Genomic DNA, 26,108 nt, shown 5'->3' with positions numbered 1-26,108 from the left:
AGTGGTGCCCTACTCCTGACAAAATGTCTAGAACATGAACTCCTCATTACCAACACCCTGTTCCGCCAGAGGGACAAATACAAGGCATCGTGGCAACACCCTCGCTCCAAACATTGGCCGCTGCTTGACTATGTCATCGTCCGAGGCAGGGATCGCAAGGATGTGCGCGTCACCCGTGCTGTGACAGGAGCTGACGACTGCTGGACGGACCACCATCTAATCCGATCCATCATCAACATTAACATTGTCCCAATGCAGAGGGGACAGCAGGAACAGTTCCGCCAAAAAGTTAATGCCGGGGCACTTAGAGAGTCCTATACAGCCAGCGCCTCACAGCCAATCTGGCGTGCCTTGATGACCCTGAGATGCTGAATGCCCACAGCGCTTGGTCTGCCCTCCAGGCCTCTATAACCAGTGCCTGTGAAGAGACACTTGGTCACTCAACCAGAAAACATCAGGACTGGTTTGATGAAAATGATCAGGAGATCGAAGAACTAATAGATCGCAAGCACAAAGCATTTCTGAGCTTCAAGCAACAGCCCAACTCGGGAGCTAGAAAACAACATTACAGATGGCTCAAGCCTCAGGTCCAACAAAAAACTCTGGAGCTAAAGAACAGGTGGTGGATGGAGAAAGCACAGGAGATACAACAACTGGCTGACAGCCACGATATGCGAGGATTCTTCACTGCAGTCAAGGCCACCTATGGTCCAAACTCCCAAGGCCTCACCCCACTCCTGGCCAAGAATGGGGAAAGACTCATCAAGGACACCGAGGCTGTCAGGCCCCAATGGAAGGAGCACTTTGAAGATCTCCTCAATCAAGACTCTGCCTTTGACTCGAGTGTTCTCGATTCCATCCCGCAGCATGCCTCCCCCCACCAACTCAGTGAAACTCCAAAGTTGCAGGAGGTTGGCAAAGCCATAAAACAGCTTAAGAATAACAAGGCTACGGGTGCGAATGGAATCCCTGCTGAGGCGCTAAAATATGGCGGAGAGGCGCTGTTAGCGCGGATACATGACTTCATCTCTCTCATCTGAAGGGAGGAGTGCATGCTGGGAGATCTCAGAGATGCAGTGATTGTGAACATTTTTCTTTCTTCATACACAACAACTGGCGATGAGATACAGATAGTGAACCCAAAGATGCAAAGAACAGTGGGCATCCTGGAGAAATTTTCGGAGGGACATGATTGGGAAACTTTTGTGGAGTGACTCGACCAAAACTTCGTGGCCAATGAGCTAGCTGGGGAAGAGAGTGCTGCCAAATGAAGGGCGATCCACCTCACCGTCTGTGGGGCACCAACACATGGCATCATGAAGAATCTGCTCACTCCAGTGAAACCCACGGAGAAATCGTACGACGGTCCGAGAGCATTTGAACCCGAAGGAAAGCGTTCCGATGGCGAGGTACCGGTTCTACACCGACAAAAGGTCTGAAGGCCAGGAAGTGATGAGTTACGTCGCCGAGCTAAGACGCCTTGCAGAACATTGCGAATCTGAAGGACATTTGGAGCACATGCTCAGAGACTTTTTCATACTTGGCATTGGCCACGAAACCATACTTCGCAAACTTTTGACAGTAGAGACCCCAATCTTGAGTAAGGGCATAGTGATAGCCCAGGCGTTCATTGCCACCAGTGACAATACGAAACAAATCTCTTAGCACATAATTACTGCTACAAGCACTGTGAACAAAGTGATGTTGTTTTCGAATCATAGCGTACAGGGCAGGTCATACATACCTGCAGCTGCACGTCCGCAGATGATTCAGACTCCACCATCAAGGCCATTAACACCTTGTTGGCGCTGCGGGGTGATCATCATTTCCATTCATGCCGATTCAAAGAGTACATTTGCAAGGACTGTGGAACAATGGGACACTTCCAACGAATGTGCAGGCGAGCTGGAAAGCCTGTTAAACCTGCAAACCACCAAGTTGCAGAGGAGGACAGATCCACGGAGGATCACGATGAACCAGGGCCTCAGATCGAGGAGGCAGAGGTATATGGGTGCACATATTCAATACGAATTGTCCCCCGATAATGCTGAATGTTGAACCAAATGGACTCCCGGTGTCAATGGAGCTGGACACGGGCGCGAGCCAGTCCATCATGGGCAAAAATACTTTCGAAAGGTTGTGGTGCAACAAGACCTCAAGGCCAGTCTTAACTCCAGTTCGCACGAAACAAAGAACTTACATTAAAGAACTGATTCCTGTAATCGCCACTGCTACCGTAAAGATCTCCTACGATGGAGCAGTGCACAAGCTACCACTCTGGGAGGAACCGGGCGATAGTCCCACGTTGCTCGGCAGGAGCTGGCTGGGAAAGATTAGCTGGAACTGAGTCGATGTCCGAGCGTTATCACCCGCTGACGACACTTTGTGTGCCCAGGTTTTAAACAAATTTCCTTCGCTGTTCGAAGCAGGCATCAGGAAATTCCAAGGAGCAAAAGTGCAGATCCACCTAATTTCGGGGGCACGACCCATCATCACAAGGCGAGAGCAGTACCATACATGATGAGAGAAAGGGTAGAGATCGAGCTAGACCGGCTGCAACGAGAGGGCACCGATTGCACCGATCGAGTTCAACGTGTGGGCCCGTCTTATTGTCCCAGTCTTCAAGGGAGATGGTACCGTCAGAATCTGTGGCGATTACAAAGTCACTATCAATCGTTTGTCCCTGCAGGACCAATACCCACTACCAAAGGTCAACAACCTCTTTGCAACGCTGGCGGGAGGAAAGACATTCACAAAGCTGGATCTGACTTCAGCCTACATGACGCAGGAACTGGAGGAATCATCAAAGGCCCTCACCTGCATCAACACGCACAAGGGTCTTTTTGTTTATAACAGATGCCCGTTTGGAATCCGATCAGTGGCGGCGATATTCCAGTTTACTGAAGTCGGTCCCGCACACCGTGGTCTTCCAGGACAACATGTTGGTCACAGGTCAGAACACAGTCGAGCACCTGCAGAACCTGGAGGAGGTTCTTAGTCGAATCAATCGCGTGGGGCTCAGGTTAAAACGCTCGAAGTGCGTTTTCTTGGCGCCTGAAGTGGAGTTCCTGGGAAGGAGGATTGCGGCGGACAGCATCAGGCCCACCAACGTGAAGACGGAGACAATCGAGATTGAACCGAGGCCACAGAACGTGACGGAGCTGCAGTCGTTTCTGGGACTCTTGAACTACTTTGATAACTTCCTACCGGGTCTCAGCACCCTGCTAGAACCACTACATGTCTTACTACGAAAAGGGGGTGAATGGATTTGGGGCAAAAGCCAAGAAAATGCCTTTGTAAATGCGAGAAAATTGTTATGCTCAAATAAATTGCTTGTGTTGTATGTTCCATGTAAGCGTTTGGTACTAGCATGTGATGCGTCGTCATATGACTTCGGGTGTGTATTGCAACAAGCTAATGATTTCGGGAAACTGCAACTGGTTGCTTATGCTTCCAGGAGTCTGTCTAAGGCTGAGAGAGCCTACAGCATGATGGAAAAAGAAGCGTTAGTGTGTGTCTATGGGGTAAAGAAAATGCATCAATACCTGTTTGGGCAAAAATTCGAATTGGAAACTGACCATAAGCCACTTATATCCCTGTTTTCCGAGAGTAAAAGGATAAATACCAATGCATCAGTCCGCATCCAGAGATGGGCGCTCACGTTGTCTGCATACAACTATGCCATCCGCCACAGGCCAGGCATAGAAAACTGCGCCAATGCTCTCAGTAGGCTGCCATTGCCCACCACGGGGGTGGAAATGGCACAGCACGCAGATCTAACCAAGGTTATGGAAGCATTTGAGAGTGAGAAATCACCCGTCACTGCCCGGCAGATCAAAATCTGGACAAGCCAGGACCCCTTATTATCTCTAGTCCAATGCTGTGTGCTTCACGGGAGCTGGTTCAGTGTCACAGTGGAAATGTAGGAAGAAATAAAGCCGTTCCAGCGCGCAAAGATGAAATGTCTATACATGCAGACTGCCTTCTGTGGGGCAATCGAGTAGTGGTCCCCAAGAAGGGCAGACACCTTCATCAATGACCTCCACAGTACCCACCCAGGCATCGTAATGATGAAAGCGATAGCCAGATCCCACATGTGGTGGCCAGGTATCGATGCGGACTTAGAGTCCTGCATTCACAGATGTAATACATGCTCGCAGTTAAGCAATGTACCCAGGGAGGCGCCACTAAGTTTATGGTCTTGGCCCTCCAAACCATGGTCTAGTGTACACGTCGACTATGCAGGCCCGTTCTTGCGTAAAATGTTCCTTGTAGCTGTAGACGCGTACTCCAAGTGGATTGAATGTAAGATAATGTCGGCTAGCACGTCCGCTGCCACTACTGAAAGCCTGCGGGCCGTGTTTGCCACTCACGGCTTACCTGATGTCCTGGTGAGCAACAATGGACCATGTTTTACCAGTGCTGAGTTCAAAGAATTCATGACCTGTAACGGGATCAAATATGTCACATCTGCCCCGTTTAAACCAGCGTCCAATGGTCAGGCAGAGAGAGCAGTGCAAACCATCAAGCAAGGCTTGAAGAGGGTAACTGAAGGCTCACTGCAGACTCACCTATCCCGAGTCCTGCTTAGCTACCGCACGAGACCCCACTCACTCACTGTGATCCCACCTGCTGAACTGCTCATGAAAAGAGCACTTAAGACAAGGCTCTCATGAACAGGTAGAGAGCAGGCAGCTTCAATAAAGTGCATACCATGATAGCGCAAATGTGTCACGCGAGATTGAAATCAATGATCCTGTATTTGTTTTAAATTATGGACAAGGTCTCAAGTGGCTTCCCGGCATTGTCGTGGCCAAAGAGGGGAGCAGGGTGTTTCAGGTCAAACTTTCAAATGGACTCATTCACTGGAAACACTTGGACCAAATCAAACTCAGATTCACGAACTATTCTGAGCAACCCACCTTGGACCCTACCTTTTTTGATCCCCCAACACACACACCAGTGACAACCGGCACCACGGTTGACCATGATGCAGAACCCATCATGCACAGCAACCCTGCAGGGTCCAACACACTAAGTAGCGCAGCAAGGCCAGCTGCATAGCAGCCCAGCGAGGACCCAACAAATGATTCAATAACACCAGCTTTCACACCGAGACGATCAACCAGGGCAAGAAGGGCCCCAGATCAACTCACATTGTAAATAGTTACACTATTGACTTTGGGGGGAGTGTTGTTATATATGTGGACTTGTATTTACTATGTACAGCCACCAAAGGGCTCATCCCCTGGAGTCCCAAGGGATCCCATAATCCATTGGGAGCACAGGTATTTAAAGAGGCTTCACAGGTTGGAGAGGTACTCTGGAGACCTGCAATAAAAGATTAAGGTCACACTTTACTTTGAGCTCACAGTGTTCAGTCTGACTCTTTCACCATACACAACAGTTAGTATGCAGGTACAGCAGTAATCAGGAAGGAAAATATAATGTTGGCCTTTATTGCAAAAGAGATTGAGTATAAAAGGCGGGAAGTCCTACTACAACTGTACAGGATATTGGTGAGGCCACACCTAGAGTATTGCGTGCAGTTTTGGTCTCCGTATTTAAGGAAGGATATACTTGCATTGGAGGCTGTTCAGAGCAGATTCAGTAGGTTGATTCCAGAGACGAGGGGGCTGACTTATGAGGGTAGGTTGAGTAGGTTGGGCCTATATTCATTAGAGTTCAGAAGAAGTTCGGAGAGGCGGGAGCTCGGAGCAGCGCGAGTCTGGGGATTTCAGGAGGCCTATAAAGACCAGCAGGGGATCGAGCAGTCAGTCGGAGAGGCGGGAGCTCGGAGCAGAGCAAGTCCAGGGATTTCGGGAGGCCTATAAAGGCCAGCAGGAGATCGAGCAGTCAGTAGGAGAGGCGGGAGCTCGGAGCAGCGCGAGTCCAGGGATTTCGGGAGGCCTATAAAGGCCAGCAGGAGATCGAGCAGTCAGTAGGAGAGGCGGGAGCTCGGAGCAGAGCGAGTCCGGGGATTTCGAGAGGCCTATAAAGGCCAGCAGGAGATCGAGCACAGTAGGAGAGGCGGGAACTTGGAGCAGCGCGAGTCCGGGGATTTCGAGAGGCCTATAAAGGCCAGCAGGAGATCGAGCAGTCAGTAGGAGAGGCGGGAGCTCGGAGCAGAGCGAGTCCGGGGATTTCGAGAAGCCTATAAAGGCCAGCAGGAGATCGAGCACAGTAGGAGAGGCGGGAGCTTGGAGCAGCGCCAGTCCGGGGATTTCGAGAAGCCTATAAAGGCCAGCAGGAGATCGAGCAGTCAGTACGAGAGGCGGGAGCTTGGAGCAGAGCGAGTCCGGGGATTTCGGGAGGCCGATAAAGGCCAGCAGGAGATCGAGCAGTCAGTCAGAGAGGCGGGAGCTCGGAGCAGCGCGAGTCCGGGGATTTCGGGAGTCCGGGGATTTCGAGAGTCCGGGGCCCAGCCGGTACAGCTGCAGTAGGGAGGCAAAAAAGAAGTAGAAAAAAATCAAAAGGTAATGTCACAGCCAAGGGGGTAAGTGATTGGCTGGTGATTGGTAAGTAGTTTTTCTTTTCTATATCAGTAAGTAACATTTAGCATTGTTGTTGTCAAATTAAGTTTATCTAAGGGTTAAGTCATGGCAGGAGAGCTCGGACACATGTTATGCTCCTCCTGTACTATGTGGGAAGTCAGGAACACTTCCGGTGTCCCTGACGATTACATGTGCGGGAAGTGTATCCGCCTCCAGCTTCTGACGGACCGCATTGCAGCACTGAAGCTGCGGGTGGATTCACTCTGGGGCATGCACGATGCTGAGAATGATGTGAATAGCATGTGTAGCGAGTTGGTCTCACCGCAGGTAAAGGGTACACAGCCAGATAGTAAATGGGTGACCAACAGGAAGAACAGTGGAAGGAAGGTAGTGCAGGGGTCCCCTACGGTCATCCCCCTGCAAAACAGATACACTGCTTTGGGTACTGTTGAGGGGGATAACTCATCAGGAGAGAGCAGCAGCAGCCAAATTCATGGCACCATGGGTGGCTCTGCTGCACAGGAGGGCAGGAAAAAGAGTGGGAGAGCATTAGTGATAGGGAATTCGGTTGTAAGGGGAATGGATAGGCGTTTCTGCGGCCGCAACCAAGACTCCAGGATGGTATGTTGCCTCCCTGGTGCAAGGGTCAAGGATGTCTCGGAGCGGGTGCAGGACATTCTGAAAAGGGAGGGTGAACAGCCAGTTGTCGTGGTGCACATAGGTACCAACGATAATAGTAAAAAACGGGATGAAGTCCTACAAGATGAATTTAGGGAGCTAGGAGCTAAATTAAAAAGGAATAATCTCAGGATTGCTACCAGTGCCACGTGCTAGTCAGAGTAGGAATCGCAGGATAGCTTGGATGAATACGTGGCTTGAGGAGTGATGCAAAAGGGAGGGATTCAAATTCCTGGGACATTGGAACCGGTTCTGGGGGAGGTGGGACCAGTACAAACCGGACGGTCTGCACCTGGGCAGGACCGGAACCAATGTCTCGGGGGAGTTTTTGCTAGTGCTGTTGGGGAGGAGTTAAATGAACATGGCAGGGGGATGGGAACCTATACAGGGAGACAGAGGGAAATAAAATGGAGGCAGAAGCAAAAGATAGAAAGGAGTATAGTAAAAGTGGAGGGCAGAGAAACCCAAGGCAAAAAACAAAAAGGTCCACATTACAGCAAAATTCTCAAGGGGCAAAGTCTGTTAAAAAGATAAGCCTGAAGGCTCTGTGCCTCAATGCGAGGAGTATTCGGAATAAAGTGGACGAATTAACTGCGCAGATAGCAGTTAACGGATACGATGTAATTGGCATCTCGGAGTCATGGCTCCAGGGTGACCAAGGCTGGGAACTCAACGTCCAGGGGTATTCAACATTTAGGAAGGATAGGCAGAGAGGAAAAGGAGACGGGGTGGTGTTGCTGGTTAAAGAGGAAATTAATGCAATAGTAAGGAGGGACATTAGCTTGGATGTTGTGGAATCGGTATGGGTGGAGCTGCGGAATACCAAAGGGCAGAAAACGTTAGTGGAAGTTGTGTACAGACCACCAAACAGTAGTAGTGAGGTTGGGGACAGCATCAAACAAGAAATAAGGGATGCGTGCAATAAAGGTACAGCAGTAATCATGGGCGACTTTAATCTACATATTGATTGGGCTAACCAAACTGGTAGCAGTGCAGTGGAGGAGGATTTCCTGAAGTGTATTAGGGATGGTTTTCTCGACCAATATGTTGAGGAACCAACTAGAGAGCTGGCCATTCTAGACTGGGTGATGTGTAATGAGAAGGGACTAATTAGCAATCTTGTTGTGCGAGGCCCCTTGGGGAAGAATGACCATAATATGGTAGAATTCTTTATTAAAATGGAGAGTGGCACAGTTAATTCGGAAACTAGGGTCCTGAACTTAAGGAAAGGTAACTTCGACGGTATGAAGCGTGAATTGGCTAGAATAGACTGGTGAGTGATACTTAAAGGGTTGACGGTGGATAAGCAATGGCAAACATTTAAAGATCACATGGATGAACTTCAGCAATTGTACATCCCTGTCTGGCGTAAAAATAAAACGGGGAAGGTGGCTCAACCGTGGCTAATAAGGGAAGTTAAGGATAGTGATAAAACCAAGGAAGAGGCATATAAATTGGCTAGAAATGTAACAAGCCCGAGCACTGGGAGAAATTTAGAATTCAACAGAGGAAGGTTAAGGGTTTAATTAAGAGGGGGAAAATAGAGTACGAGAAGAAGCTTGCAGGAAACATAAAAACTGATTGCAAAAGCTTCTATAAATATGTGAAGAAAAAAAGATTAGTGAAGACAAATGTAGGACCCTTGCAGTCGGATTCAGGTGAATTTATAATGGGGAACAAAAAAATGGTGGACCAATTGAACAAATACTTCGGTTCAGTCTTCACAAAGGAAGATACAAATAACCTTCCGAATGTACGAGGGGACAGTGGGTCTAGTGAGAAGGAGGAACTGAAGGATATCCTTATTAGGCGGGAAATTGTGTTAGGGAAATTGATGGGATTGAAGGCCGATAAATCCCCAGGGCCTGATAGTCTGCATCCCAGATTACTTAAGGAAGTGGCCCTAGAAATAGTGGATGCATTGGTGATCATTTTCCAACAATCTATCGACTCTGGATCAGTTCCGATGGACTGGAGGGTAGCTAATGTAACATCACTTTTTAAAAAAGGAGGAAGAGAGAAAAAGGGTAATTATAGACTGGTTAGCCTGCCATCAGTAGTGGGGAAAATGTTGGAATCAATTATTAAGGATGAAATAGCAGTGCATTTGGAAAGCAGTGACAGGATCGGTCGACGAGAGCATGGATTTATGAAAGGGAAATCATTCTTGACGAATCTTTTGGAATTTTTGAGGATGTTACTAGCAGTATGGACAAGGGAGAACCAGTGGATGTGGTGTATTTGGACTTTCAAAAGGCTTTTGACAAGGTCCCACACAAGAGATTGGTGTGCAAAATCAAAGCGCATGGTATTGGGGGTAATGTACTGACGTGGATAGGGAACTGGTTGGCAGACAGGAAGCAGAGAGTCGGGATAAACGGGTCCTTTTCCGAATGGCAGACAGTGACTAGTGGAGTGCCGCAGGGCTCAGTGCTGGGACCCCAGCTCTTTACAATATACATTAACGATTTGGATGAAGGAATTGAGTGTAATATCTCCAAGTTTGCAGATGACACTAAACTGAGTGACGGTGTGAGCTGTGAGGGGGACGCTAAGGGGCTGCAAGGTGACTTGGACAGGTTAGGTGAGTGGGCAAATGCATGGCAGATGCAGTATAATGTGGATAAATGTGAGGTTATCCATTTTGGGGGCAAAAAACACGAAGGCAGAATATTATCTGAATGGCGGCCAATTAGGAAAAAGGGAGGTGCAACGAGACCGGGGTGTCATCGTTCATCAGTCATTGAAGGTTGACATGCAGGTACAGCAGGCGGTGAAGAAGGAAAATGGTATGTTGGCCTTCATAGCTAGGGGATTTGAGTATAGGAGCAGGGAAGTCTTACTGTAGTTGTACAGGACCTTAGTGAGGCCTCACCTGGAATATTGTGTTCAGTTCTAATCTCCTAATCGGAGGAAGGATGTTTTTGCTATTGAGGGAATGCAGCGAAGGTTTACCAGACTGATTCTAGTGATGGCTGGGCTGTCATATGAGGAGCGACTGGATCAACTGGGCCTTTATTCACTGGAGTTTAGAAGGATGAGAGGGGATCTCATCGAAACGTATAAGATTCTGACGGGACTGGACAGGTCAGATGCGGGAAGAATGTTCCCGATGTTGGGGATCTCCAGAACCAGGGGACATAGTCTTAGGGTAAGGGGAAGGCCATTTAGGACTGAGATGAGGAGAAACTTCTTCACTCAGAGAGTTGTTAACCTGTGGAATTCCCTGCCGCAGAGAATTGTTTGATGCCAGTTCATTGAATATATTCAAGAGGCAGTTAGATATGGCCCTTACGGCTAAGGGGATCAAGGAGAATGGAGAGAAAGCAGGAAAGGGGTACTGAGGGTGTGAACAGTCATGCTCTTATTGAATGGCGGTGCAGGCTCGAAGGGCCGAATGGCCTACTCCTGCACCTATTTTCTATGTTTCTATGTTTCTATGAATGAAAGGTGAGCTTTTCGAAACATATAAGATAATCCGGGGGCTCGACAAGGTGGATACAGAGAGGATATGTCCACTCATAGGCGAAATTAAAATTAGGGGGCATAAGGGCCGAAATTCATCACCTCATTGTCCATTGCCGCCGACTGTCGCCCACTGACGCTGACATTGCTCTTTTTGATCTGCCCAGTGCCACTTTCGGGGTGGCCTGGAGCGGGCTGGAGGGGAGAGCCACTGGGAACCGCCCGCTGACGTCAGCGGATGGACAAATGGCGCAACCGATTCCTGCGGGCAGGAGTCGGCGGGACTTGGCGGCAAACGGGGGTGGACCGCTGCAAGGAGGCTGGTCTGACCCGACGTTGAGAATGAAGAACCTGAAAAAAAGGTAAGTGAACCTGGAGGTCTTCCAACAGATTTTTAATTTTTTTACTGCTGCATTTCTTTTTCAGGTCTTCGACCGTCCATGGGCCCGACTCCATCCTCAGCGGCACTTGGGCGGCAAGTGCCTCTGCCGCCGAGAATGAGACCTCCCACCCACTGCCGCCCAGATTGGCGGCGTATGGCATCCATTTGCCACCCGCCGACCTTCGAGGAACCTTGGTGCTGAATATCCCGCCGGAAGTACTATCGGTGGCCATCGGCGGCACTTTCGGCAGCACTTAGGCGGGCGAAGGACTTAATGAAAATCAGCCCCATAGTCTCAGAATAAGGGGCTGCCCATTTAAAACTGAGATGAGGAGGAATTTCTTCTCTCGGAGGATTGTAAATCTGTGGAATTCTCTGCCCCATAGAGCTGTGGAGGCTGGGTCATTGAATATATTTAAGGTGGATGTAGACAGATTTTTGAGTGATAAGGGAGTAAAGGGTTATGGGGAGTGGGCGGGGAAGTGGAGCTGAGTCCATGATCAGATCAGCCATGATCTTATTAAATGGCGGAGCAGGCTCAAGGGGCCAAGTGGCCTACTCCTGCTCCTATTTCTTATGTTCTTATGAAAGGGACGTGACTGGACTGAAGATTTGCGCAAGGTTACTGGGGGTCTCTTGATGAGGATGAAAGAGCAAAAGTGACTGTCAGCTACTTTATTGTACAAAATATCTCTTGTCGGCAGGAAGCAAAGGGTAATGGTTTATGGGTGTTATTGTGACTGGAAGGCTGTTTCAAGTGGGTTCCGCAGGGCTCAGTACTGGATCCATTGCTTTTATGTGGTATATATCAATGATTTTGACTTGAATGTAAGGGGTATGATTAAGAAGTTTGCAGATGATACTAAAATCGCCTGTGTGGTTGATAATGAAGAAACATAGAAACATAGAAACATAGAAAGTAGGTGCAGGAGCAGGCCATTCGGCCCTTCGAGCCTGCACCACTATTCAATATGATCATGGCTGATCATTAAACCTCAGTGCCCCACCCCAGCCTTCTCTCCATAACCCCTGATCCCTTTAGCCGTAAGGGCCACACCTAACTCCCTTTTGAATATGTCCGACGAACTGGACTCAACAACTTTCTGCGGCAGAGAATTCCACAGTTTCACAACTCTCTAAGTGAAAAAGTTTCTCCTCATCTCGGTCCTATATGGCTTACCCCTTATCCTTAGACTGTGTCCACTGGTTCTGGACTTCCCCAACATCGGAGATATTCTTCCTGCATCTAACCTGTCCAGTTCCGTCAGAATTTTACACGTTTCTATGAGATCACCTCTCATTCTTCTAAATTCCAGTGAGTATAAGCCTAGCCGATCCATGTCAGTCCCGGGAATCAGTCTGGTGAACCTTCGCTGCACTCCCTCAATAGCAAGCACGTCCTTCCTCAGATTATGAGACTAAATTGCACACAATCCTCAAGGTGTGGTATCACCAAAGCCCTGTACAACTGCTCCTGTAGACCTCCCTGCTCCTATACTCAAATCCCCTCGCTATGAAGGCCAGCATGTCATTTGCTTTCTTTTCTGCCTGCTGTACCTGCATGCCTACCTTCAATGACTGATGTACCATGACACCCAGGTCTCGTTGCACCTCCCCTTTTACTAATCTGTCACCATTCAGATAATAATCTGCCTTCCTGTTTTTGCCACCAAAGTGGATAACCTCACATTTATCCACATTATACTGCATCTGCCATGCATTTGCCCACTCACCTAACCTGTCCAAGTCACCCTGCAGCCTCTTAGCATCCTCCTCACAGCTCGCACTGCCACCCAGCTTAGTGTCATCTGCAAACTTGGAGATATTACACTCAATTCCTTCCTCTAAATCACTAATGTATATTGTAAATAGCTGGGGTCCCAGCACTGAACCTTGTGGTACCCCATTAGTCATTGCCTGCCATTCTGAAAGGACCTGTTTATTCCCACTCCTTGCTTCCTGTCTGCCAACCATTTCTCTATCCATGTCAATACATTACCCCCAATACCATGTGTCTTAATTTTGCTCACTAATCTCTCGTGTGGGGCCTTCTCAAAGCCTTTTGAAAGTCCAAATACACCACATCTACTGGTTTTCCCTTTTCCACTCTTCTAGTTACATCCTCAAAAAACTCTAGAAGATTTGTCAAGCATGATTTCCCTTTCATAAATCCATGCTGACTTGGACCGATCCTGTCACTGCTTTCCAAATGCGCTGCTATTACATCTTTAATAATTGACTCCAGCAATTTCCCCACCACCGATGTCAGGCTAACCGGTCTATAATTCGCTGTTTTCTCTCTCCCTCCTTTTTTAAAAAGTGGTGTTAAATTAGCTACCCTCCAATCCATAGGAACTGAACCACACTCCATGGAATGTTGGAAAAAGTCCACCAATGCATCTACTATTTCTAGGGCCACTTCCTTTGTACTCTGGGATGCAGACTATCAAGCTCTGGGGATTTAGCGGCCTTCAGTCCCTTCAATTTCCCTAACACCATTTCCTGACTATTAAGGATTTCCCTCAGTTCCCCCTTCTCGCAAGACCGTCGGTTCTGTAGTATTTTTGGGAGGTTAATCGTGTCTTCCTTAGTGAAGACAGAACCAAAGTATTTGTTCAATTGGTTTGCTATTTCCTTGTTCCCCATTATGAATTCATCTGATTCTGACTGCAAGGGACCTACATTGGTCTTCACTAATCTTTTTCTCTTCACATATCTATAGAATCTTTTGCAGTCAGTTTTTATGTTCCCTGCAAGCTTACTCTCATACTCTATTTTCTCCCTCCTAATTAAACCCTTTGTCCTCCTCTGCTGAATTCTAAATTTCTCCCAGTCCTTGATTTGCTGCTTTTTCTGGCCAATTTATATGCCTCTTCCTTGGATTCAAGAAGAAAACTGTAGACTGCAGGGAGGTATCCATGAACTGGTCAAGTGGGCAGAATAGTGGCAAATGGAATTCAATCCCGAAATGTGTGAGGTAATGCATTTGCGGAGTTCTAACAAGGCAAGGGAATACACATTAAATGGTAGGACACTGAGAAATGTAGAGGAACAAAGGGACCTTGGACTGCATGTCCACAGATCTCTGAAGGTTGCAAGCCAGGTAGATAAGGTGGTATGTAGGCTTACGGAATACTTGCCTTTATTAGCCGAGGCATATAATACAAAAGCAGGGAGGTTATGCTAGTTAGTCCACAGCTGGTGTTCAGATCGATTTGAGTGTCCTTGTGCAAGAATCACAGAAAGCTAGCATGCAGGTACAGCAAGCAATAAGGAAGGCAAATGGCATGTTAAGGGGTTTGGAGTATAAGAGTAAGTAAGTCTTGCTGCAATTGTGCAGGACTTTGGTGAGACCACACCTGGAGTACTGTGCACAGTTTTGGTCTCCTTATCTAAGGAAGCATATACTTGCCTTGGAGGCGATACAACAGAGGTTCACTAGATTGATTCCTGGGTTGAGAGAGCTGTCTTATGATAGAGATTGTATAGAATGGGCTATACTCTCTGGAGTTTAGAAGAATGAGGGGTGAGCTAATAGAAACATTCAAGATACTGAAGGAGATTGACAGGGTAGATGCTGAGAAGTTGTTTCCCCTGGCTGGAGTGTCTAGAGCTCGGGGGGCACAGTCTTAGGATAAGGGGCATGCCATTTAAGACAGAAATTAGGAGAAATTCCTTCACTCAGAGGGTTGTGAATCTTTGCAATTCTCTGCCCCAGAAGGCTGTCAATGCTCAGTCTTTGAATATACTCAAGGCTGAGATAGATAGATTTTGGGAGTCTCGGGGAATCAAGGGATATGGTGATTGAGCAAGAAAGTGGAGTTGGCGTCGATGATCACCATGATCTTATTGAATGGCTGTGCAGGCTCGAGGGGCCTTATGGGCTACCCCTGTTCATATTTCTTATGTTCTTACTGCGTGCAGTTCTGGTCACCACATTACAGGAAAGATGTGATTGCACTAGAGAGAGTACAGAGGAGATTTACGAGGATGTTGCCTGGACTGGAAAATTGTAGCTTTAAGGAAAGGTTGGATAGGCTGGGTTTGTTTTCTTATTGAGACCTTATTGAGGTGTATAAAATTATGAGGTGCCTAGATAGAGTGGATAGAGAGGACCTATTTCCCTTAGCAGAGGGAGCAAACAACCGTGGGGCATAGATTTAAAGTAATTGGTAGGAGGTTTTGAGGGACTTTGAGGGGAAATATTTTCACCTAGTGTATGGTGGGGGTCTGGAACTCAGACGAGTATCCAGATACTCAGCCGTGTATTCAAATTGGCACCCACAGCTCGTTGATACCGATGATGGCAATTTGAGTCAGCTGTGGCCCACACTTGTTCTCTGGGCCCAGGGTGAGCACTTCTGCTTCTTTGGAGCAAATCAAAGGTTACTGCACAAGATAAAAGTTCACAGGATTGGGGGTAATATATTAGCATGGATAGAGGATTGGCTAACGAAAACAGAGAGCTGGGATAAATGATTCATTCTCGGGTTATTAATCAGTAACTAGTGGGGTGCCGCAGGGATCAGTGCTGGGACCCCAACTATTTACAATCTATATTAACGACTTGGAAGAAGGGACCGAGTGTAACATAGCCAAATTTGCTGATGATACAAAGATGGGAGGAAGAGCAATGTGTGAGGTGGACACAGAAAATCTGCAAAAGGACATTATCAGGCAAAAATTTGGCAGATGGAGTGTAATGTTGGAAAGTGTGAGGCAGAAAAAAATCAAAGACCAAGTTATTATTTAAATGGAGAATGATTGCAAAGTGTTGCACTACAGCAGGACCTGGGGGTATTGTGCATGAAACACAAAAGATTAGCATGCAGGTACAGCAAGTGCTCAGGAAGGCCAATGGAATCTTGGCCTTTGTTGCAAAGGGGATGGAGTATAAAAGCAGGGAAGTCTTGCTACAGTTATACAGGGTATTGGTGAGGCTACACCTGGAATACTGCGTGCAGTTTTGGTTTCCATATTTATGAAAGGATATACTTGCTTTGGAGGCAGTTCAGAGAAGGTTCACTAGGTTGAGTCCGGAGATGAGGGGTTTGACCTATGAGGAAAGGTTGAGTAGGTTGGGCCTCTACTCATTGGAATTCAGATGATTAAGAGGTGATCTTATCGAAACATATAAGATTATGAGGGGGCTTGACAAGGTGGATGCAGAGAAAATGTTTCCACTTATGGGGGAGACTAGAACTAGAGGGCATGATCTTAGAATAAGGGGCCGCCCATTTAAAACTGAGACGACGAGACATTTATTTTCTCAGAGGGTTGTAAGTCTGTGGAATTCGCTGCCTCAGAGAGCTGTGGAAGCTGGGACATTGAATAAATTTAAGACAGAGATAGACAGTTTCTTAACCGATAAGGGAATAAGGGGTTATGGGGAGCAGGCAGGGAAGGGAACCTGAGTTCATGATCGGATCAGCCAAAATCGTATAAAATGGCGCAGCAGGCTCAAGGGCCGTATGGTCTACTCCTGCTCCTATTTCTTATGTTCTTATGTAATGCTTAGCAATAAATATGATTAATATTAAACAATGCAGCTTATTCTAATGATATTTGACAGACAGCAAAATAAACTTAGAATCAATTTGTACATCTAATTAAATCTTTTAGCACTCAATCCTTGTTGTAAACACTAGTTGCAAATTGTCCCAATTCTAGTCAATGTACAGGGTAGGGTTGCCAACCCGCCAGGATTTTCCTGGAGTCTCCAGGAATTAAAGGTAAATCTTCAAAACATGGCTGCAAACAACCCAGGAGAAAAGCCACAGTTTGAAAATAAATATTTGAAATTGAGGAAAAAAGGTTGTTTAGTGATGGCCACGATTCATCCCATCAGGTAATGGAGAGTTGGTTCGCCTTCCAATTGATGTGGGAGTGGGAGCACTGTGACAATGGACGTGTCAGGTGGCCAATGGCAGTATTTTAGGAGCAGGACGGTTGGAGCCAGGAGGTCAGGTGACACAACCTCCAGGAATACACCCAAGCAGAGTTGGTAACCCAATACAGCATGCATTACCATCAAGTGGGACAACCTTTACATTTTTAAGTCCCTCTGCAGCAGGTATCCATCTCTCCATATTTGCACAACTATTGGCAAAGAGCTAGCTCACACTGAAAAATTAAAGGCAATCAGCGATTCACTTATGTTTTTTAGAATAGTTTAAAACATATATACAGACACTATTTTGAAGATTGCGAGAATATCTGAAAACATGCCATGGCTTTGGTCGGCCATTGTGGAAGTCAACCCATGTACAAAAATGTGCAATATCGATACATAGAATGAAAGTTTCTTACCTCACTGACAATAGTAGAGATGTATCTGTCTGTGCTGTACACCCAGCCATCCACACAGGGCTCTGTTTCACGTGCTGTGTCATTGAAACCGTCTTCCATGTGAATTCTGTACCTGGTGCATTTACTGTATGTTTGCTCACCATCCACTTCCTCCATGGGCAGCAGTAAGCTCAGATTCATGAAGGAAGGTTCTCCAGTGGTCACATTTGAAGAGATAGGCAGACGGCAGTGGTGCTGAGGGATATCTGCCAGAAATACCATAGACAGAACCATATAGCCATTTGGAATAATGGTGGCACTTAGGAAAAAGAAAATTGTCCGTTGGTAGGGACCCCATTCTCCCAGGAAAGCAGTCGCTTCTTCGTAACTTTTCATTTCTCTTTTTTTCCACCTCCTAAAACAAAATCTTTTCTGTACAGTTGGTGCTGTAGTTTCAATTATGCTTCCTGTGAAAACAGTAAAACTGATTAATTCAATCTCCAAATAGATTTCAGTCAGAAAGTTATTGCCCTTGTTCCTAATAAGAATGCACAAATCTCATAATCTGGTGACACATTTAGAAACCACTTTTAGACAACTGCATCTTTTTTTTAAAACTGTTGTAAAGCTGATTGAGGATCAATTTGAAACGAGATCTTCATTTCTTATTGAAATAATAACAACTATGTAAGTTAATACTCTGACAGACTAACTCTAAAGCCATACTGTGCCTGAGGAAAATCTTGCAAACGAGTCAGAAGCCTTGCACCTCCCTCAGATTTCCTATTGAGGCAGTGCAAACATTTAATTGGTTCCTTTTTTTGTCCATCAAACCATGCTATCACATCTTTACGAACAGGCAGTGCAATATTTTATAATGACATTTATAGCATGTGAGTGAAGTCAGCAGCTGCAAGTTTGGCTGACAGCAGAATTTTCATAGACTATACGGGATACAAAATTTTGACTTGTGGCAAAATGACGACAATCCAATTATATTTCAAGGTATAAATTGATGAATTTTTACAATAGGAATTATCCCTTATAAAAACACAATTTTTATGATTGATCATTTTAGAAAACAAATTTGCTTAAAGAAAATTACTCCTCACAAATGTTATAACGATTGCATTGAATCTGATTAGAGTCTGTCCTTGCAAAAGGTCAAATAACATCTGATGTTGGACATGCGAAACGTCAAATTTAAATTCTTCCAATTGGCTAATGCGTGGAGGTGAAAGCATAAATTGTTCCTCTCTCGTATTGAAGGTTCTTAACTCTCCACCAGCTAACATCAATACTTTTCAAAAATTCATAGCAACTCTTAAAATAAACCCCATCCCTTACTATGTTGCAGTCACAAATGAGCACAACTCCTTCTGGTTTGCAGCTACAATGATGATGATAACTGCCTGATCTCACATCAGACCAACATTTGTCAGTATGCAAGGACATATGAGAACATTTTGATAGATGGAATGTGAGATTTAATGGTTTCCAGGCACACTGTCCACTTCTGTGGGATCTGCAGGTTCACATGCAGACTAGCAGCAGTGAAGAATTGGGTAGAAGGGACAGTCCAATTGGATTTAGCGGTCATCAGAGCAGTGCCTACATGCCTGGGATTAGTGAATCTTTTGTACAATGCCTAGGAAATATTCTCTGGTGTTTCCTATCCCCGGCTCCCAGCTGAGCAGGCTCAAGGAGGGCCATATGGCCTGCTCCTGCTCCTATTTCTTATGTTCTTATAATCTATGGATCTCATCATGACATAATCCAGAAATATTAATGGAGCTATATAAAAAGCTACATGCATCTATGATTTCTGTGCTTTAGGCATGTTCTATTTTGCTTGTTATGGATCACTGTTGGGATTGTGGTGTGAAAATTTAAATAGCCGTGGATACCGATGTTCCTTGGCATGTGAAAGTACTCAAACCATTTTATAAAGCAGTTTCACTTCATGTTGAAGAGCTAGTACCACAATGTGATGAAGAAAACAATTGAAGGATTAAGGGCAGATGGAAGGGATGAAAGAACCAAAAGGAATATAGAACCAGCAAGAAAGAAAAGGAAAGATTAAAAGACTACAATAGATGCATATAGAGGAGACACAATAGAATTAAAAAAGGTGATGTATATTTTACAACAGTTAAATAACCATAGACTTCTTGCAGAATTTAAATTCAGTTAGTTAAATAAATCTGGAAATGACCATCAAACTACCAGATTGTCGTAAAAACCCATCTGGTTCATTAATGTCCTTTAGGGAAGAAAATCTGCCTGCACGTGACTCTGGACCCACAGCAATTGGTTGATTCTTAACTGCCCTCTGAAATGGCCTAGCAAGCCATTCAGTTGTACCATACCACTACAGAAAACAATAAGAAGAATTAAACTGGACGGACCACTGGGCATCGACCTCAGCGCCGGCTTCAGACACGACAAAGGCACATCCAGGCCAGTAAACGCTGCAAAGTCGTTCCCTCACTGCACACCTAGGTCCTAATTAGATGCGCTGGTCTCGAGAAAGGCACTAACACCTGGGGACGTGCCAAAATTGAGAGCGCCAACCACAGACTAATCAAGCAACAGCCTGACATAGTCATACTCACAGAATCATAACTTTCGGCCAATGACCCAGACTCCACCATCACCATCCAACCGGCGGGATAGACCCACCAGAGATGGCGGTACTGTGGTATACAGTCGGGAGGGAGTGGATCTGAGAGTTCTCAACATTGATTCTGGACCCTACAAAGTCTCACGGCTTCTGGTCAAACATTGGCAAGGAAACCTTCTACTGATTACCACCTACCACCCTCCCTTAGCTGATGAATCAGTACTCCTCCATGTTGAACACCACTTGGGAGAAGCACTGAGGGGAGCAAGAGCACAGAATGTACTCTAGGTGGAGGACTTCAAAGTTCATCACCAAGACTGGTGCAGTAGCACCACTACTGACCAAGCTTGCCGAGTCCTGAAGGACATAACTGTCAGACTAGGCCTCATCCACGAAGGAAAAACCTACTTGACCTCATCCTCACCAATCTACCTCTTGCAGATGAATCTGTCTATGAAAATATTGGTAACAGCAATCACTGTGAAGTTCTTGTTGAGGACACCCGCCATCGTGTTGTGTAGCACTACCATTGTGCTAAATGGAATAGATTCAAAACAAATCTAGCAGCTCAAACCTGGGCATCCAGGAGGCACTGTGGGCCCTCAGCAGCAGCAGAATTATATTCCACCCCAATCTGTAACCCCATGGCCTGGCATATCCCTCACTGTACCATTACCATCAAGCCAGGGGACCAACCCTGGTTCAATGAGGAGTGTAGAAGAGCATGGCAGGAGCAGCACAAGGCATACCTAAAAATGAGGTGCCAACCTGGGGAAGCTGCAACACAGGACTACATGCATGCTAAACAGCAGAAGCAGCATGTTATAGACAAACTAGTTAAGCGATCCCACAATCAATGAATCAGATCAAAACTCTGTTGTCCTGCCACATCCAGTCGTAAATGGTGGTAGACATAAAACAACTAATGGGAGAAGGAGGCTCCATGAACATTCCCATCCACAATGATGGAGGAGCCCAGCACACAAATGCAAAAGAAAAGGCTGAAGTATTTGGAACCATCCTCAGCCAGAAGTGCCGAGTGGATGATCCATATCGGCCCCCTCCTGAGGTCCCCATCATCACAGAAGCCAGTTTTCAGCCAATTCGATTCACTCCACGTGATATCAAGAAACAGCTGAATGCACTGGATACAGCAAAGGCTATGGGCTCTGACCACATCCCAGCTGTCAGTTGCTCACCCGGCATAGTTCCCTCAGAAAGATGTGGAACGCCTCCCTTCGCGCTCCGCCCCACACTCAGGACGCAGCAACTGAATTTGTTGGCTGCTGTCGCAAACCATTTCCCGGTGTCCTAAGAAGCCTCCAAAGGAAAATCCAGCGTTGATGTCTCAAATGGAGAGGCTACAGGGTCATAAAACAAGACATTTGGGGCTAAAGGGAGGATTTTCTGCAAAGGACAGAATACAAGGTAACGACATGTGATGTGACCATACGGTTTGCTGCTCTTCTGCAAACTCTACGAACAATGAGGAATTTGATTGTAGAAACTCTCCTTACAACCTCTGAATGATTGATTTGCCGAAGAGGGAAAACACAACTAAGTCCATCACCCACGCTGGATGAAACATGTACTGACAAAGGGCTGGCCCAGGCTGTTTGGGGTATAAAACAGTGCTGTGACAGGACATTGGGTACTGCGGCAGTCAAAAGGCAACCTGGTCAGTTGCCAGTTAAAGAACCACATCTTGTCACTGCCGAACCGACCACTCACTGGTGTTAGTACCTATGAGTTTTGCTTACATTCATTTGAGCTTTAACTAAAGGAATAGACTTGTGTCTGGTTATATCTGGGAACTTGTGCCAAAAAGCTGGGAGAGCTGTACCACAGACTAGTCAAGCAATAGCCTGACATAGTCATACTCATAGAATCATAATTTTCAGACAATGTCCCAGATTCCTCCATCACCATCCCTGGGTATGTCCTATCCCACCGACAAGATAGACCCACCAGGAGTGGCAGCACAGTAGTATACAGTTGGGAGGGAATGGCCCTGGGAGTCCTGAACATTGATTCTGGACACCATGAAGTCTCATGGCTTCAGCTCAGGCATGGGCAAGGAAACCTCCTGCTGATTACCACTTACCACCCCCGTCAACTGACCTCCTCCATGTTGAACACCACTTGGAAGAAGCACTGAGAGTAGCAAGGGCACAGAATGTACCCCAGCGGGGGATTTCAATGTCCATCACCAAGAGTGGTTCGGTAGCACCACTACTGACCAAGCTGGCATCACGGAGACATGGCTCCAGGATAACCAAGGCTGGAAACTCAATATCCAGGGGTATTCAACATTTAGGAAGGATTGACAGAAAGGAAAAGGAGGTGGGGTGGCATTGATGGTTAAAGAGGAAATTAATGCAATAGTAAGAAAGGACATTAGCTTGGATGATGTGGAATCGGTATGGGTGGAGCTACGGAATACCAAAGGGTAGGAAACCCTCGTGGGAAACATAGAAACATAGAAAATAGGTGCAGGAGTAGGCCATTCAGCCCTTCAAGCCTGCACCGCCATTCAATACGATCATGGATGATCATTCCCTCAGTACCCCTTTCCTGCTTTCTCTCCATACCCCTTGATCCCCTTAGCCATAAGAGCCATATCTAACTCCCTCTTGAATATATCCAATGAACTGGCATCAACAACTCTCTGCGGCAGGGAATTCCATAGGTTAACAACTCTCTGAGTGAAGAAGTTTCTCCTCATCTCAGTCCTAAATGGCCTACCCCTTACCCTAAGACTATGTCCCCTGGTTCTGGACTTCCCCAACATCGGGAACATTCTTCCCGCATCTAACCTGTTCAGTCCCGTCAGAATCTTATACGTTTCCACGAGATCCCCTCTCATCTTTCTAAACTCCAGTGAATAAAGGCCCAGTTGATCCAGTCTCTCCTCATATGACAGTCCAGCCATCTCGGGAATCAGTCTGGTGAACATTCGCTGCACTCGCTCAATAGCAAGAACATCCTTCCTCAGATTAGGAGACCAAAACTGTATACAATATTCCAGGTGATGCCTCACTAAGGACCTGTACAACTGCAGTAAGACCTCCCTGATCCTATATTCAAATCCCCTAGCTATGAAGGCCAACATAACATTTGCCTTCTTCACCGCCTGCTGTATCTGCATGCCCACTTTCAGTGACTGATGAACCATGACACCCAGGTCTCGTTGTACCTCCCCTTTTCCTAATCTGCCGCCATCCAGATAATATTCTGCCTTCATGTTTTTGCCCCCAAAATGGATAAACTCACAGTTATCCACATTATACTGCATCTGCCATGCATTTGCCCACTCACCTAACCTGTCCAAGTCACCCTGCAGCCTCTTAGCGTCCTCCTCACAGCTCACACCGCCACTCAGTTTAGTGTCATCCACAAACTTGGAGATATTACACTCAATTCCTTCATCTAAATCGTTAATGTATATTGCAAAGAACTGTTGATGCCAGTTCGTTGGATATATTCACAAGGGAGCTAGATATGGCCCTTACGGCTAAGGGGATCAAGGGGTATGGAGAGAAAGCAGGAAAGGGGTACTGAGGTGAATGATCAGCCATGATCTTATTGAATGGTGGTGCAGGCTCGAAGGGCTGACGGGCCTCCTCCTGCACCTATTTTTCTATGTTTCTATGTTTCTATGAATGGTGGTGGACCATTAAACAACTAATAGGGGGAGGAGGCTCCATGAATATCCCCATCGTCAATGATGGTGGAGCCCAGCACATGAGTGCAAAAGGCAAGGCTAAAGCATTTGCAACCATCTTCAGCCAAGTGGATGATCCATATCGGCCTTCTCCTGAGGTCCCCACCATCACAGAAGCCAGTCTTCAGCCAATTCGATTTACACCGCATGATATCAATGGGTGGTTGCATTGGATACTGCAAAGGCTATAGGCCTCTGTCATGTATTTCACCATCTTGCAATGACAATAGTTATGCAACTGTAACTCATGCACACTGTACCTGTACCCTTGAAATGCACATCCTGACCACAGCGGGTGATCTTGCGGGAAACACTCCTCACTTGGGTTTCCAGGTATAAAAGGGGAGGTCCCACACAGGGTCCTGGCAATAGAGTGAAGGTCACAGAGTGTGGGTTTGTAACAAGGTGCAGAGACACTTCATTTGGTGACGAGAAACGGGAATCACCAAACCACAAGGATGGCCACCAGTGGCACAGAGGAATGCTACTGTGTGGGTGAGGACTGGGACGACTTTGTGGAAAGACCCCAGCAGAGCTTTGTCACAAAGGACTGGCTGGAAGAGATAGCGGCTGACTAGCGGAGGGCGCATCTACTGACCAGCTGTGGTCCACAGATGTATGCGCTGATGAAAGACCTGTTCGCAGCCCAATAGCCAGTGAACAAGTCCTTTGAAGAGCTCAGCCAGCTGATCAGTGAGCATCTCAAGCCGGCAAGTAGCGTACACATGGCCCGGCACCGGTTCTACTCTCACCGGCGTCGGGAGGGTCAAAACATCTCGGACTTCATGGCGGAACTGCGGCGTTTGGCCAGTCTCTGTAAGTTCTCCAATGCCTGCAGCGGGGAGATGTTAAGGGACTTTTTCATTGAGGGCATTAATCATGCCGGCATTTTTGGAAGCTCATAAAGACCAAGGACCTGACTTTAGAAGGGGCTGCGTTGAAAGCTCAGACCTTTATGGCAGGGGAAGAGGAGACCAAGCTAATTTACGCACGCAGCCCTGGTTTTAACGTTGCGATGAACCAGGGAGTTAATGTTGTAAAAGTGATATAGAACCCTGCAGGCAGGCAAGGGCAATTCGACACCGCCCAGGCAGCAACAAGCTCCAGGGTGGGCCCGCAACAGGGATAATGGAAAGGGGATCGGCAATTCATGCCATCACGAGGAACAATGCATCCCGTGATGGGACCATTAACACCCTCCATCAGAGTGCTTAGAAACAGCCAAACGGGCCATCAGATGAATGCCTGGGAATAGTCCTTTTGTTAACAGCACTCTCAGCTCATTCTGGAGGTGTGGGGGGTAGACACACTGCCAAAAGCTGCAGGTTTCAGCTTTATACCTGTAGGATTTGTTATGTCAGTGAACACTTGGCCAGGATGTGCAAAAAGGCACTAGCGAGGCTGGTCTGTGAGACAGAGGAACCAGGCGAGGGGTCTGAAATGCAGGATGAGGCCTGGGGAACAACCATGGATGCTGAAGTTCAGAGAGTTCATGTGGCTGACTTCCACAGCTCATACACCAAAACGCCACCCATGATGATGAAAGTCTTACTGAATGGCACATGGAGCTGGATACGGGAGCCAGCCAGTCACTCATGAGCGCCCAACAATTTGAGAGACTAATGCCACACAGAGCTAGCAGGCCCAAACTGGAACGTATTGAGCTGTAGCTACGTATGTACACCAAAGAGATCATCCCAGTGCTGGGCAGTGCAAACTTGGTGGTAACGCATAATGGATTACATAACCGGCTGCCACTCTGGATTGTTCCGGGAAATGGCCCCGCGCTTTTGGGGAGGAGTTGGCTAGCTGAGATGAATTGGAAATGGGGGGATATGCAGGCCATTTCATCCGTGGAGCGAAGTTCATGCTCGCAGGTATTGCAAAAATTCGAGTCACTCTTTCAACCCGGTGTCGGAACGTTCAAGGGCACTAAAGTAGTGATACGCATCACTCCGGACGCCAGACCAGTGCACCACAAAGCCAGAGCGGTGCCGTACGTGATGTGTGAGAAAATTGAAAGTGAACTGGACAGGCTGCTCAGAGAGGGCATAATTTTGCCCATTGAATTCAGCGACTGGGCAAGTCCCATCATTCCCATCCTCAAAGCAGATGGCTCGGTTAGGATTTGTGGCGACTACAAAGCCACCATCAACTGAGTGTCGCTGCAAGACCAATACACGCTTCCAAGAGCGGAGGACCTCTTTGCCACACTGGCAGGTGGAAAGCTGTTCATGAAGCTGGACCTCACTTCGGCCTACATGACTCAGGAACTGGCGGAAGATTCCAAGCTTCTGACCACCATCACGACGCACAAGGGATTATTTGTCTACAACAGGTGTCCGTTTGACATTCGTTCGGCAGCGGCTATCTTTCAGCGAAACATGGAAAGCTTGCTCAAGTCCATCCCTGGAACGATCGTATTCCAAGACGACATCCTTATAACGGGCCGAG

At 46.9% G+C, this 26,108-nt stretch overlaps 1 protein-coding gene across 1 annotated transcript in view; it reads right to left on the bottom strand.

Annotated features, from left to right (window-relative positions):
* The window catches only part of LOC139263078 (organic cation/carnitine transporter 2-like), a 138,700-nt gene extending 120,972 nt beyond the window's left edge, over positions 1-17,728 (bottom strand). The window contains exon 1 of the mRNA XM_070878620.1: positions 17,329-17,728. Coding sequence (XP_070734721.1) covers positions 17,329-17,703 — 375 coding nt within the window. The 5' untranslated portion in view covers positions 17,704-17,728. The remainder of the gene's footprint in view (positions 1-17,328) is intronic.
* Positions 17,729-26,108: the final 8,380 nt, after the last annotated feature.

This window comes from Pristiophorus japonicus, chromosome 1 (genome assembly GCF_044704955.1).
Source record: "Pristiophorus japonicus isolate sPriJap1 chromosome 1, sPriJap1.hap1, whole genome shotgun sequence".
NCBI lineage: Eukaryota > Metazoa > Chordata > Chondrichthyes > Pristiophoridae > Pristiophorus > Pristiophorus japonicus.
This window is presented reverse-complemented; position numbering and strand designations above follow the sequence as displayed.